Raw genomic sequence first — 12,500 nt, 5'->3', positions numbered from 1 at the left:
GTCTATGTGTGTGTGGTGCTCTCCTCTCCTCTCTTGCCATCGGCTTGTCTTTGCAATGGATGAACGGGGGGAAAAATAGATGCTTTTCCAAGCACTCAACCTCTTAACGGTAGTAGCCTCTGGGCTTATGATGTGGAAAGGTCTCTGTCTGTTTACGAATTCCGAAAGTCCCATCGTCGTTGTCCTCTCGTACGTCTCCTCATCATTCTCGCGCTTTCATTTTTAAAGGGTGGGTGGGCTGATACAGAGGAAAATGTGGTGTATTATATGATGTAGGGGATCGATGGAACCAGCATTTTACAGGGGTGATATCCTGTTTCTCATAAACCCTACGGATGTACCGTATGAAGTTGGGGATATCACTGTTTACAAAGTGTATGTCTCTGTTTTCTTCTCCTTTTGGTCGTTCTCGAGTGGTGAGCTGATAGGACGTAAAATCTGGTGATGTAGCCCTGGAAGTGAAATACCGATTGTCCATCGAGTGATAGAATCGCACACCACGTTAGTTTTTCCCTTTTTTCCTTTTACACAAACCATCTTACAACCTCCTCCCCCCTTTCTCCCGGCAAAAAAACAGAAACACAACCCAACTCCTCCTCACAAAAGGCGATAACAACCCGGGAGACGATGTCGTGCTCTACAACGGTCTTCAATGGATTGAGCGTCGGCATATTATCGGTAAAGTTCGAGGGTGAGTGACTTGGCTCATTCTCTCATATACATCCACTATCCGCTATCACCTAGCCACTGCTTTTCCATGCTCTCGTGAACCACCCGTTGTACCCCTTCTTTCTGCCTTGGAAATGTGGTGTGATATGATGGGGACGAGGACCAGGATGAAGAGGGAAAATAAGCTAACCAAAAGGCCTGATACCAGGTTCCTCCCATATGTCGGCTACGTAACGATTGCCATGGTGAGTCCAACTGTCCTCCACCCTCTCTATTCCAATCACTTCACCCTCTACCAGGGCCAGACGTAAAATAGCTAATCATGGTTTTCATTTTGGCATCGTAACGAAAATATAGAACGATTACCCGCAACTCAAGTATGCGCTGTTGGGTACCATCGGCTTAGTCATGCTCGTCCAGCAGGAGCAATAGCAGAGCTTGAGTCTGATAGATGGACATGAGGGGATTTGTATCATATATGCATTATATGTTTTTGGGGTTTCTTTCAGGCGGAAGGTCTATGCACGTGCAACGTTTATTGGGCCAAAGCCGAGGGGAGAATATCCATAAAAGTTGTTGTATGCGAAGTGGTAATTCACGAAAACTTCGTTGGGTGACGGACAACGCGTTTGGTATTGTTGTCCGATCTCAACGGTGTCAAACGCTTTCGACGTGTCGATATTCTTGTTTTTTGGTTTTATTTTGGGAGATACACCTTTTCATCTTATCATTTACATTTTACGTTACATATCCATACTATCTCATTTCGCGCCGGATTGGACCGAGAAGAGTATCCATATCTCTACGAAAGAGGGAAAAAGGAATCGACGACTAGCGATCACTCAGTGACCAACGCCGCTACCAATTCAGCGACCAGCTCATATATCAGCTACCAGCCCAAACCCCCAAGTACCTACCGATCTACCATGCCAAGGTCAGCCCCACCTTTCAATTCCCTATCGCGAGATTGTGAACGTGAGAAAACAAAGGAAAAACAAGAGCTGATCAGCGCGGCGGGCCTGGGTGAACAGTGCGACAGACCAAACGTTGGAAAACCAGAATGAGGAAGAGTTGAATTCTCTGCACAGTAAAATCAGATCTCTTCGGTCGGTACGTCTTTTTCCTGCGTGTCGTAGAGTGCAGGGCACAAAAAGGCGATTGGCTGATGTTTGGGATTGTGCAAAATGTAGGTGACGATCGATATCCTAGACGATGCGAATCGTCAGAATGATCAGGTGAGTTGGTTTTGTTTGGTGTATGCATTTGCTGGATGCTGACTTGATATATGTCCAGCTCGACAGAACTGTATGTTTCTTGGCTCTTCTTATTAATGGACAAGAATCTAACCCCCGGTCTAACCCCCGATCTCTTCACTATTATTTAAAAAAAAAACAGACCAACACATTCTCCTCATTCGCCTCGTCCCTCTTCTCCACCTCGCGCCACCACTCTCGCTCCGTCGCTGCCAGCTCTGCTTTACGGCAGTACCGTGTGATTGCGTATATCGTGATGGGCGTAGTCGTGCTTTGGCTGGTGATGAAAGTCTGGAGGAATGGACCAGGGCCGACGGCGCCGGCGGCTACACCGCTCGAGGGAGAGTATTAGGATGTACCGGGCGGGGTTGTCTTTTTGGTTTTTTATTTGTTTGTACACTGTAATGCATAGTCGATACCGTCGCACAGTCGAGTGTATTCCGTCCCCAGGATGGGTTTGTTTATAGGATGTGGTGATGTCTCCAGTCCACGTTGACAACCGACGTCGATGCGGGCCCACGTCAACAGGGATTCACATGCAAAGCGCAAGAACGACATTGTTCTTTTAAATAGATACCCTTCTGCAAACACGCTTCGTCCATGTCCTACACATACTCCAGATAGCACAAGGATGGCGCCCTCGGTAGGCAGCTTTGTGAATCTCGCTGTGAGTCACATTCCACCTCTCGCGGGGTAAAGCCGCCAGGGTCCCGTCTCAGGTTCTCCATGGGAACGACGGCATCGTAGAATAGAGAAGTCCACCATTCACCAAGGCGCTGGGGATCCTGGGGCGTATACTCGGTGTGTCGCTGACAGACTGTGGGCTGTTCTCGACAGGACGCTCTGCGCTTCAAAAGAAATAAATCTTCTACAAATCTCGCAGCACCTAGGGAAGTATCCCTCCCACGCCGTCCACAGTCGTCTCTCAATCTCCACCACACAGGTATGTCCTCTCTTGACCTCTCTCAACAGGCGAGCACTGACACGTACAAAGCCAACACCCGCCGAAAAGACATCGACGAACACCTCCCCACCCAAGTCCTCGTCCGCATCCTCACCTTTTGCTCCCCCTCCACCCTCGCCCACTGCCTCACCGTCTCCCGCCTATTCTTCCATCTCGCAGGCGATCTTCTCTACAACGACATCTCCCTCACGTCCAAGGACTTTTTCCTAGTCTTTCGCGGGTCGGCCGTCGTGCATGAAGCTGCCACCGGCAAAGTTGCTGTCGGCAGGAAGAAATTCAAAGACCGGCTGTTGAAACATACGCGGCAGGTGACGCTCTATTCACATGGCGACGACGAAGATGAAGATCAAGTACTCAACGACACCGCATGCCCTCCAACACCGCTCAACACTGTCATGCCCAAGCTGGATACGCTGAGGATCGTCCTGGCTGATGCGTTTGATTACCACATGACGTTTTGCCCGAGGTACCCACACCATTGCCCACTCCTGAAAGAGTTGAGTATCGAGAAGCTGGTGATTCTGGGAGCGAGGACGCCGTTGGTGGTGTTACCACTCGCCTTCCCTAACAAGACGTCGCAGCCGACTACGCCGGTTGGTATGGAGACGGTATCGTCCTATCTTTCTGTACCTGCCCTTGAAGTCGCACCTTCCATCGCTTCGTCCACCACTACTACTACCCCACCCTCCCACGGGAATCATTCTACCTTTTCCCTCATACCGCATAGAAACCACTCTCGCAACCCTAGTGTCACCCTCACTTTTACCCCCCCGTCGAACCAAACCAGCCAAAGCGGGAAAACCCCGTCCCGAGCCCCATCCCCAAGCAACACTCACCACTCCCCCCGCCTGCCTCCTCTGTCCGAGCTTACCATCGTCATGCCTACCGGTCTTTCTTATGATGCGAAAGACTATCAGCCCCATTCACACTGTTTTCGACATAAACGGACGTTGGCTACCATTGAGAAGGTGTCCATCGTTTTTTATACCCCTCCTCCTGCGTCTGGGAAGAAGACATGGGGAAAGGAACAAGAACAAACACAGACACAGGCACAAAGACCATGGCAAACGGCATTCTACCTAGGCGGAAACTCCAATTCCATGACGAGCTACATCTCCCTCGCAGAGGATATCGCCGAGACCGTCCTCTCCCTCCCGTCTGCCACTGAAATCTTCGTTGTCGGCTGCGAGACCCTCGATGGGGAACTGTTCAATATGGGGATGAATACGATGCAAGAGGGGAAAAAGAAAGTGGGGAGGGTAATGAGGGAAACGATTTGTGGGAGGTTGGAAGCGAAATGGTGGGCGAGCAGAGAGAAAGGGGATGTGAAGAAAGTGGTGGGAAAGGTGAGGTTTTTCGAGCTCGAAGAGTGGTTGGAACGGGGTGGGAGGGAGGACGTTGATGGATGGGATTTGGATAAATGGGCAGAGGATGATGAGTAGATTTTCCTTTTTTTAAATCAAAGGGTATAAATTTGTAGAGTAAGTACCAAGACAAGTTGTAGAAAAGGATCAAGCTGTATTCATACATGCAAAGAAAAAAAAGAGACAATTCCAAAGCCAGAAATCATGTTGAAAAGAAATGTTTGTTTACTTTGTCTTCTCCGACTCTTGCATTTCATTCTGCCTCTCCAACTCTCCCTTATACCACGTCGTCCAAGTCTTCATCCCTTCCTCCATCCCTACCACGGGCGAATAACCCAACAGCCTCCTTGCCTTTTCGATATCATAAAACCTCTGCTGCGTAGCTTGGCTGACCCTGAACCTCGTGAAACCGGGCTCCTTGCCGGAAAGCTTACTAAAGAACTCAGCAATAGAAGCAAGGATCAAACCAATCATGGTGGAGAGAACGATGGTGTAAGGGGGAACGTGACCCAGCTGACGCCAGATGGTCCGGGCGAAATCCCAAAAGTAAATAGGTTCACCGTTCGTGATGAAATACGCTTGCCCGGCGATCGGGATCCCCTCGTCTTCCTCGTCGCCTTTCTCATCTTCGTCCCTTTGCGCATCCGCACTGAATTGGTCCATCTTTGTCCTCAATACTGGCCTCAAATCGGTCTCATCCACCCAACCGCCTTCAAAGCGCTGTGCAGCCAACAGATCCGCCTGTGTAGGGTGCTCGTTCGGCCCGAGAGGCCGAGCGGCCGAAGTGGGGATACGATAATCGCCGAGCGTGATGTTGATAGCAGGCAGAGGTTCGCGGAGCGCGTGGTAAGGGTAGGCGGACCCGAGTTTGTCTGCCGCGAGGAGGTGGGCGTGGGCAATGTTGCCAACGTAGGTGAAGTCGCCCAAGTTGGTGTTGTCGCCAATCTGCCATTTGGTTTGGCCGTTTTTCACGACACTGTAGAATCCAGAGATCATCTGTCTGTCGCCCGGACCGAAAATCCCCGCTGGACGGATCGCACAGGTCAACAGCTTGGCCCCGCCTTCACCTCCTTTTTCTTGCCCGTTAGCCTCCAAGACCATCTTTTCAGCAGCGACCTTTGTCTCGTTATACGCATCCAATGGGACAGCAGGATAATCCAGCCTCTCGTCGGCATTGCAGATATCCTCCTTGCCAGAGTAGATTACACCGCCAGAAGAAGTGTAGACGAGCTTGGAGACGGTGGAGGAAGGGGAGAGGATGGCGTCGAGGAGGGTACGGGTACCGGTGACATTGACTTTCTCGTACAATGCACGGCCCATACCGTGGGTAGGGGAAGCAGTATGGATGACTACTGTTGCTTGAGACTAGATACGGTCATAGATGGATGTTAACACACGCATAGAAGCGGAAAGAAGTAATGAGTGGGAAACGTGGGGAGGGGGAAGAACGTACCTTGGCGAGCGCGTTCTCGACGTCTTGGGGGTTTGATAAATCCCCAATGTAAAAGTTGACATTACTACCCATCCCATCAACATCACACTTTATTCAACGCTCTGAAAGATGGCCAACAACTCACGAATCAAAGTGTCTTTGGACAATGTCAAACACCGAGACCTGCGTCTCTCCCCTACCCAAGAGCTGCTCGACAATATGTCTGCCGAGAAATCCGCATCCACCAACGACGAGGTACGATTCGAACGTGGGTGGTGAGTTAGACATCTTTTCTTTTCTGGTGGTGGGGAAAAAGTAATGAAAGAATAGTTGAGATGGGAAAAGGTGAATCCAATCCATTTCCTTTCCTTCGATGGGCAGCACGCGAGGTGGATGTATGGCACCACAAGTCAGTTACGTAAAGGGCATGCAGCGTCGGTGTTATGTAAGACAATGAATGTATGAGAGCATGTCTGACTTTTGGCCTTCGTTCGCTTATACTGAGGTTTATCCCATTCTCCTATTCCCATCTACATACAAGAAGCTGCTTCCGTATCTTTTACATTCCTTGATAAATGGTGAATCAGGAGACCTACATAAATTGCATATGTTAATTTCCTTTCGAAATATTTCAACAAGTGTCTTCATTAGTATAACGGTTAGTATAACCGCTTCTCAATGATTGGATTTATCCAGTTTTGTTCGCGGTAGACCAGGGTTCAACTCCCTGATGGAGAATTACTTTTTGTACTTTTTATTGACTCTAGCATACCAATAGGAAGTTGTGTAAGGGCAAAAGAGCTTTTTGAGAGCAAAACAAAGCAGCAATTTTTTTTCCGATTTCGGAAAATAACTCGCTGAAACGCCAATTCCTCATCGTGGTGCTCAGCTGCTGCGGCTTCCATTTTATTATGGTAACAGTTCTTCATTACCAACCGCGGTCGGTAGGGATGATATTTTATAGCTGAAGTTCGAGATCGGCTGTTGATCAAGAAGCATCGAGAAGGAGATCGAGAAGGACAGTGAGAAAGACAGCAACGAAGAAGTAAATTAGCCTCTTAAAAGCACAAGTTCCATTATTAACGAAGCAGCTAAATATAACAGATTAATCCGTCGGAAGAGAACATATGCTCAGCAGATCAGATCGAGACAACGTTGGAAGCCGCGTCCGACATCGTGGGAAACCTCCATTTTTAACGGTCTTCGAGAAAAAAAAATATTTCTTCGTTTGTTCGCAAGAAAATCTGCGCTCTTTTATAATCTCATTCGCGATGAAGATATATACATCATGCGAAGGCCTGGAAAAAGTATAAAAAGTAATTCTCCATCAGGGAGTTGAACCCTGGTCTACCGCGAACAGAACTGGATAAATCCAATCACTGAGAAGCGGTTATACTAACCGTTATACTAATGAAGATATTGGTAAAATGTATCTGTGTATATGCGTCATAATAATAACTTTATCATGATCATGAGGACTCGCTTGACACATTGATACTTTACTATGCTTCTATCAGTATAGAACCAAAGCTATTTCTATTAAACAAGGCAAAGCCTTCGATCGTCCTGAGATTACAAAGCACTGCGTCCATTCCCATTTACCAAGATACATTAGCAGGAAAAGTCATGCACATTTACCGACCTCTTGCCACTACACCATACGAAAGTCTCAAATCATATCATACCATCTCATCTCATCTCTAATCTAACCAAAGTAAAGAAAAAAAGGGAACTACACAGCACCAACACCGGGAACAGAAGTAGCAGCGGGAGCAGACTCAGACGTCTCCTTGGCCTTTGGTCGGGGGTCGATCTTTCTAGTGGGGTCTTGGAAGTATTGGAGGACTTCGTCGGTGACGGCGGCTCGGTTCTAGAAAGAAAAAAAGGTTAACCATTGTACGGAAGAATTTTTCAGGAAGGAGAGAAGAGTAATGAAAGACAAACCTTTTGGAACTCGGCAACAACCTCTTGGAGCTTCTCAATACAAGCCTCCTTCATCTCTCTAGTACTCAAAGTACCCTTCCTATACTCAGTCGCCAACTTCTCCATTTTGGCATCATCCTCTTCAAAGAAACTCAAGTACTGATACGCGATATCCACATCAGGGTTCCCGCCATACTTTTCGTGGTCTTCCTTCGTCGCACCACCACCGGAGAAGGCGTGGGACTTGATTTTTTTGGCGATCTTTTTAGCATCGTCTGTCATAAAGATGGCGGTGTTCTCCTTCGAGGCGGACATCTTGGTACCGGCACCTTGGAGGGCTGGGAGGAATTTGGCGTGAAGGAGAGCAGGTTTCTTGTAGCCCAATCGGTCGGCAGAGTCTCGGGTGAGGAGGAACTTGAATGAATGTTCAGCTGCGCACATTTCGAAGTAAGAGATGAAAGAGTACTCACGTAAGGGTCCTGATCGATGGCACAAGGGATCAAAGCAGGAATGTCGTCGCGAGTACCAAAGATTTGAGGGAAAGAGTTGCAGAATGAAGGGGTAGCTTGAACGGCGGCAAAGTGGAACATGCCGACGTTGTCAGAGTCGCTAAAGCCGAAAATGTTTCTGCTTTGGCTGAGGGTGATAGTCTTGGAGATGAGGTTGACATTCTCGTAGAAGACACCACTGTAGTCTGGTTAGAAGGGTGTTTACTGCAGGGAAGTTGCGACATACCTGACTGTGTTCAAGTCGGAGAAGATGAAGGTCTTCTCAGGGATGACACCACAAGCAATGATATCTTTGATGTTGTCCTGGCCCATCTTCTTGTAGTATCGGAGGAGATCAAGAGGCTTCTTGGCCTTGATCTTTTTCATGAGCTCCTGCTGCTTCTTGGCGTCTCGTTCAAGGAGGTATTTTTCATCGTCAGTGATCTGGATGACGAGAGGAACGTTGAAGACCCGTTGCAAGTAACTGACACATTCATCAGTCACGCATCGAGATGAAGATGATGGAACTTACGCAGTGAACATGAAGGGGACAAGGTGGCCCATGTGCATGGAGTCACTACTGGGTCCTCGACCAGTGTAAAGGTAGAAGGGTTGTCCCTTTTCGTATCGATCGAGGATCAAGTTGAAGTCTCTGCCATAATAATGAGTTATCGCATCGGGCTTGAGAACAAGAGAATGAACTGACCGATGAGAGTAAAAAGTACCTCGTCTCAAGAGAGGATGAGGCTTCTGACCAGTGAGTCTCTCAAATCGCTCGAGCAATTCTTGGGAGATGAGGGTAGCACCAAATCGTTTTGTGACTTTCTCATAGTCGCTGGAAAGATATTAGGGACGAGTAAAAAACCCTTTGAAAAAGATGCTTACATGGCGAGCTCCCTTCCGGAAGCATCGACACCACCTTCAACATCAAAAGGAGTAATCTTCTGCTCCTTGACAGTCGCAGGAGCGCTAATTTCCTCAGCTTCAGGGATGGTAGGTGTTCTGGGAAGAGCGGGCTCGCTAGAACAGATCAGTATGATTTTATCCGCCCTTCGCAAAAAAGAAATGACTTACGCCCTGCTGGTATGTCTGGAGTGAGTCATCCTCTTGGGCTCCTTGACAGCTTCAGGCACCTCATCCGCGAGCTTGATCTTTTCCCAGTCATCGGCACTGACACCTTGCTTGCCACCATTGTCCTCCCTGGAGGCAGAACTTCCACCTTCTTCAGGACCGAAGATCCTTTCTGGCTGTGGCAACTTCATCTTGGCGAGCCTTTCAGAAAGTTGTTCAGACATGGATTCAGAACGAGCCTTGTGTCTGGCTTGGACGATAGCCTCAGGCTCTGGACCGGAGATATCCCCAGTGTCGGTAGTCGCATCGGAAAAGGGAGAAAGGGCAGAGTCGGGGTTGGCTGAAGACTGCAGGTTGGAGGTGGAAAGTTTGAGCCCTGTAGGAGCAGGGAGATCAAGCATGGAGAGCTGTTTTGCGATAGCGCCTGGAGTCATTGCGCCTGACTTGGAAGGCTGGTCTGGGGTCTGCATTGTGGGTTTCGGTTTCTTTGTGGTGTAAGCGCGACGTGTGAGGCTGAAAGAGAAAGAAAGGGCCTTGAGGAGGCGATGGCGTGGGGGCATGCAGGGGTGGGAAGGTGAAAGATCTGGCTGGGAATTACCGCAACACGCCCATATTATCGAGTAGTGGTCGCTGCTGGTGGTGGTGGTGGTGGTGGATAATAACAGACAAGTCCTGACGTGGCATTCCTCGTCTCTCTTCCAGCAGTCTAGTCTTCGACGTCGGCCACGGCGATTTAACCAACAACTATGGCTGGATGACCATAGTGTCCTCGATGCAAGGCAACCCAGTCAGTCACAGTGCCAGTCCAGCATAATAGGCTATGATTAGGGGTCTCACAACTGCTATCATACATGCATTGCTCTCCCAACTACGGGATCAAATTACCAAAAAGCCACAAAAAAAAGCGTCAAAAAGTCAAGGCTCGACGGGATTTGAACCCGCGACCGCTAGATAAACTCCAGTTCACGACCTCGAAGTCTAGAATGCTACCACTGCAACACAAGCCCTTGACGATATTTCTAAGCTTTCAGCCTTTCCAGATTCCGCACGGACACTTTGCTGTTAATTAATCTTCCATCCGCTATAAACGCGTCGCGTCGCGCTGATTTCCACATATCAATCTCAGTTTCATTTTTCGTCCGTATTGAATTCTTTCTGCGTCTTCCTTCATCTTTATATTTAATCCCTTTAGGAATCGCTGACAGGAGGATGGCCGATCTCCAAGACCTCTTCAATTCCCCCCCTCGTCCTCCTCCTCCTCGCTCCGTTCATTCCCTCTCCCCTTCGACTCCCGCACGCGCGACGCGTCCAAACCAAACTCCACTCTTCTTCTCTCCCGGCCTGTCTCCAGGCTATGAACCGGGCGGCAGGGAAACGTCAGGGATTGGCGCCGGGGCTCGTGACATTTCTATTTTCGGACGATCCCCATCCCCTGCGGCGGGACCGCAGGTGATAAGGGTGGAAGAACAAAGGGAGCAAGATGCTACGAATGGGATTGTCCGTATTCGACAAGCGGTCAATGTTCTTCCCGCTGACGGCTCTGCCTTTGGCGAAGGTGGAGCCGGGACGTTCCCCGTGGGTACAGCAGGAGCAACAGGGGGTGGAAGGGGAGGAGAATGGAATAATGGGGTGTTTGTCAATAACAGTGTTATCCACGATCCATTGGCCGGTTTAGGAGGGGATGATGATGAGGATAATGAGGAAGGGGATGGTATTGGGAGGAAAAGGGTTATTGCGAAAGTCGATGCTGATCGGTAAGTTTCTTTCCCATCTCCCCTTTTCCCAATCCTCTAACTGACTCTACTGCTCTTCTCTCCCTTCCCTGCTGCCTTCTTTTACTCTCCCTTTCCTCCCATCCCCTTATCCTATTCATTCCCTTCTCTTCCCTTAACTCTAATCAGCCTCCTCGGCGAAAATGGCATCCCAGCTCTTTGCCGCGCCGCCAAAAAATTCAAACCACGGGGTAAAGGCCGTGAAGCCGACGACCTCCGCCGGGTGCTGAACATGTACCAAATGTGGGCGCACGGCATGTTTCCAAAAGGTGATTTTGCGCATACGATGCATCGGACAGAGACCGTTTGTAGGTCCAGGCGGATGGAGGTGGGTTTTTTTTCCTTTCTTTTTTCTCTTCTCTCTTCTCTCTTCTCCTTCTCCATTGCGTTGATGCCCAAGTTATGTTTGAGCTAAATTGTACTACCTACGCACGCACAGTCCGCATTGTCAGGATTTAAAGACGCATTCAACCCACGTCCACCTACACTACCTCGGGAATTCTCAAACTCTCCTCAGGCTTCTCCTTCTCGCTCTGGTTCTCCCTCTCGTGCCCGTTCCACCTCTCCCGATTCCAACCCCAACCCTTTCCGCGTCCCAACATACGCCACCACCGCCCATCCCAACATGAGAGAACCACTGTTCAACCCCGCCGATCCAGAGGATGAGCCTAACGATGGTCCCGATATGGAAGACCTCTTGGCGATGGAGGCAGAGATGGCTATGGAGGCTGAGGCCGCTGCGGAGGCTGAGCGGGCGGAGGCGGAGGCCGGTGCGAGGACAGAGGCAGGGGGACATGGGGCAGAAATAGGAGCTACGGAAGGGGAAGAAGATGAGTTTGGAGGGTTGTACGACTAGTTTTGAGACATTACTTGGTATAGATCGTAGTGTCAGGCCAATGTATATATTTATCGCCAACCAAACCAAACCGATCGCCACAACATCTCGGCCCTCTCGTCACAGCATTGGGTTACTGTCCATTTGCCTCTTGCACGAGTGTACAAAATTAGGCCAGATGCATATGATTCGCCAAGGCTTAAACTCAAACAAAAAGAAAGAAACAAAAAGGACGGATATGCGTATTTGCACCTAGAAAAGGCCATACAAAAAGGTGATAATAGGACACACGTCACAGACATAGTTTATCACAATGGAAAGGACCTCGGACATGCGATGAGATTATTGTTACAAAAAAACGATTCTATTCAAGACGTATGTAATAGAGACAGAAAAGATAGAGAAGACTGGAGACAGGGGGTTTGGTGGTCACGATGCAGACTAGACGTAGAGAGAGAAAGCGACCGTAAGAAAGCCGTATCGTATGGGATGTTGGGGGGGTTGATCATGTGTTTGTCGCTTGTTGCAGTGTGCTTTGTCTGGTAGTTGTGGGTTATGGGTTGATGGCTCATTAAGGGTTATGGATGCAAGAAAAAATGACCGTTTCTCTTTCGCCTCTTTGTGCGAATTTGTTCTTTGGCTGCACAAGGTGGCTAGACGAAACTGGCCGCCGAACGGACCGAACCAAGAAAACAGTGGGTTCGACCATCAATTCTCTTTAGTGATCCA

The 12,500-nt window shown here is 49.0% G+C and overlaps 7 protein-coding genes and 3 non-coding genes across 10 annotated transcripts in view; 5 read left to right on the top strand and 5 right to left on the bottom strand.

The window, feature by feature from the left end:
• The window catches only part of CNJ00480 (conserved hypothetical protein), a 1,366-nt gene extending 188 nt beyond the window's left edge, over positions 1-1,178 (top strand). The window contains exons 2-7 of the mRNA XM_024657917.1: positions 80-189; positions 277-375; positions 451-501; positions 578-691; positions 878-914; positions 1,027-1,178. Of these exons, the coding sequence (XP_024513599.1) occupies positions 80-189; positions 277-375; positions 451-501; positions 578-691; positions 878-914; positions 1,027-1,101 (486 nt within the window). The 3' untranslated portion in view covers positions 1,102-1,178. The remainder of the gene's footprint in view (positions 1-79; positions 190-276; positions 376-450; positions 502-577; positions 692-877; positions 915-1,026) is intronic.
• Positions 1,179-1,343: 165 nt separating this feature from the next.
• CNJ00475 (hypothetical protein) lies at positions 1,344-2,412 on the top strand. The gene is made up of 5 exons (XM_024658749.1): positions 1,344-1,603; positions 1,701-1,779; positions 1,860-1,904; positions 1,963-1,974; positions 2,065-2,412. Exons 1-5 carry the CDS (start codon positions 1,596-1,598, stop codon positions 2,272-2,274), a joined length of 354 nt encoding a protein of 117 aa, XP_024514431.1. The 5' UTR covers positions 1,344-1,595; the 3' UTR covers positions 2,275-2,412.
• A 91-nt stretch (positions 2,413-2,503) lies between these two features.
• On the top strand, positions 2,504-4,444 carry CNJ00470 (hypothetical protein). Its single transcript, XM_024657916.1, has 3 exons — positions 2,504-2,589; positions 2,760-2,865; positions 2,917-4,444. Exons 1-3 carry the CDS (start codon positions 2,554-2,556, stop codon positions 4,326-4,328), a joined length of 1,554 nt encoding a protein of 517 aa, XP_024513598.1. The 5' UTR covers positions 2,504-2,553; the 3' UTR covers positions 4,329-4,444.
• Positions 4,392-5,995, bottom strand: CNJ00460 (C-3 sterol dehydrogenase (C-4 sterol decarboxylase), putative). Its single transcript, XM_567299.2, has 3 exons — positions 5,828-5,995; positions 5,704-5,767; positions 4,392-5,615 (listed from the first exon to the last, which is right to left on the bottom strand). The coding sequence occupies exons 1-3, from the start codon at positions 5,968-5,970 to the stop codon at positions 4,476-4,478; spliced, it is 1,347 nt and encodes a 448-aa protein (XP_567299.1). The 5' UTR covers positions 5,971-5,995; the 3' UTR covers positions 4,392-4,475.
• A 328-nt stretch (positions 5,996-6,323) lies between these two features.
• Positions 6,324-6,420, top strand: CNJ00450. The gene has a single exon. It is a non-coding gene; the product is annotated as a tRNA-Glu (tRNA).
• Positions 6,421-7,002: 582 nt separating this feature from the next.
• Positions 7,003-7,099, bottom strand: CNJ00440. Its single transcript has one exon. It is a non-coding gene; the product is annotated as a tRNA-Glu (tRNA).
• Positions 7,100-7,297: 198 nt separating this feature from the next.
• On the bottom strand, positions 7,298-9,793 carry CNJ00430 (tryptophan-tRNA ligase, putative). Its single transcript, XM_567298.1, has 8 exons — positions 9,168-9,793; positions 8,979-9,113; positions 8,800-8,928; positions 8,626-8,745; positions 8,341-8,577; positions 8,076-8,292; positions 7,627-8,019; positions 7,298-7,552 (listed from the first exon to the last, which is right to left on the bottom strand). The coding sequence occupies exons 1-8, from the start codon at positions 9,722-9,724 to the stop codon at positions 7,415-7,417; spliced, it is 1,926 nt and encodes a 641-aa protein (XP_567298.1). The 5' UTR covers positions 9,725-9,793; the 3' UTR covers positions 7,298-7,414.
• A 288-nt stretch (positions 9,794-10,081) lies between these two features.
• Positions 10,082-10,171, bottom strand: CNJ00420. The gene has a single exon. It is a non-coding gene; the product is annotated as a tRNA-Arg (tRNA).
• Positions 10,172-10,302: 131 nt separating this feature from the next.
• CNJ00415 (hypothetical protein) lies at positions 10,303-11,853 on the top strand. The gene is made up of 3 exons (XM_024658748.1): positions 10,303-10,918; positions 11,066-11,264; positions 11,376-11,853. The coding sequence occupies exons 1-3, from the start codon at positions 10,374-10,376 to the stop codon at positions 11,790-11,792; spliced, it is 1,161 nt and encodes a 386-aa protein (XP_024514430.1). The 5' UTR covers positions 10,303-10,373; the 3' UTR covers positions 11,793-11,853.
• Positions 11,854-11,944: 91 nt separating this feature from the next.
• Positions 11,945-12,500, bottom strand: part of CNJ00413 (hypothetical protein) — a 2,504-nt gene continuing 1,948 nt past the window's right edge. The window contains exon 4 of the mRNA XM_024658747.1: positions 11,945-12,487. The gene's annotated coding sequence lies outside the window, so the exon portion shown is untranslated. The remainder of the gene's footprint in view (positions 12,488-12,500) is intronic.

This window comes from Cryptococcus neoformans (genome assembly GCF_000091045.1).
Source record: "Cryptococcus neoformans var. neoformans JEC21 chromosome 10 sequence".
NCBI lineage: Eukaryota > Fungi > Basidiomycota > Tremellomycetes > Tremellales > Cryptococcaceae > Cryptococcus > Cryptococcus deneoformans.
This window is presented reverse-complemented; position numbering and strand designations above follow the sequence as displayed.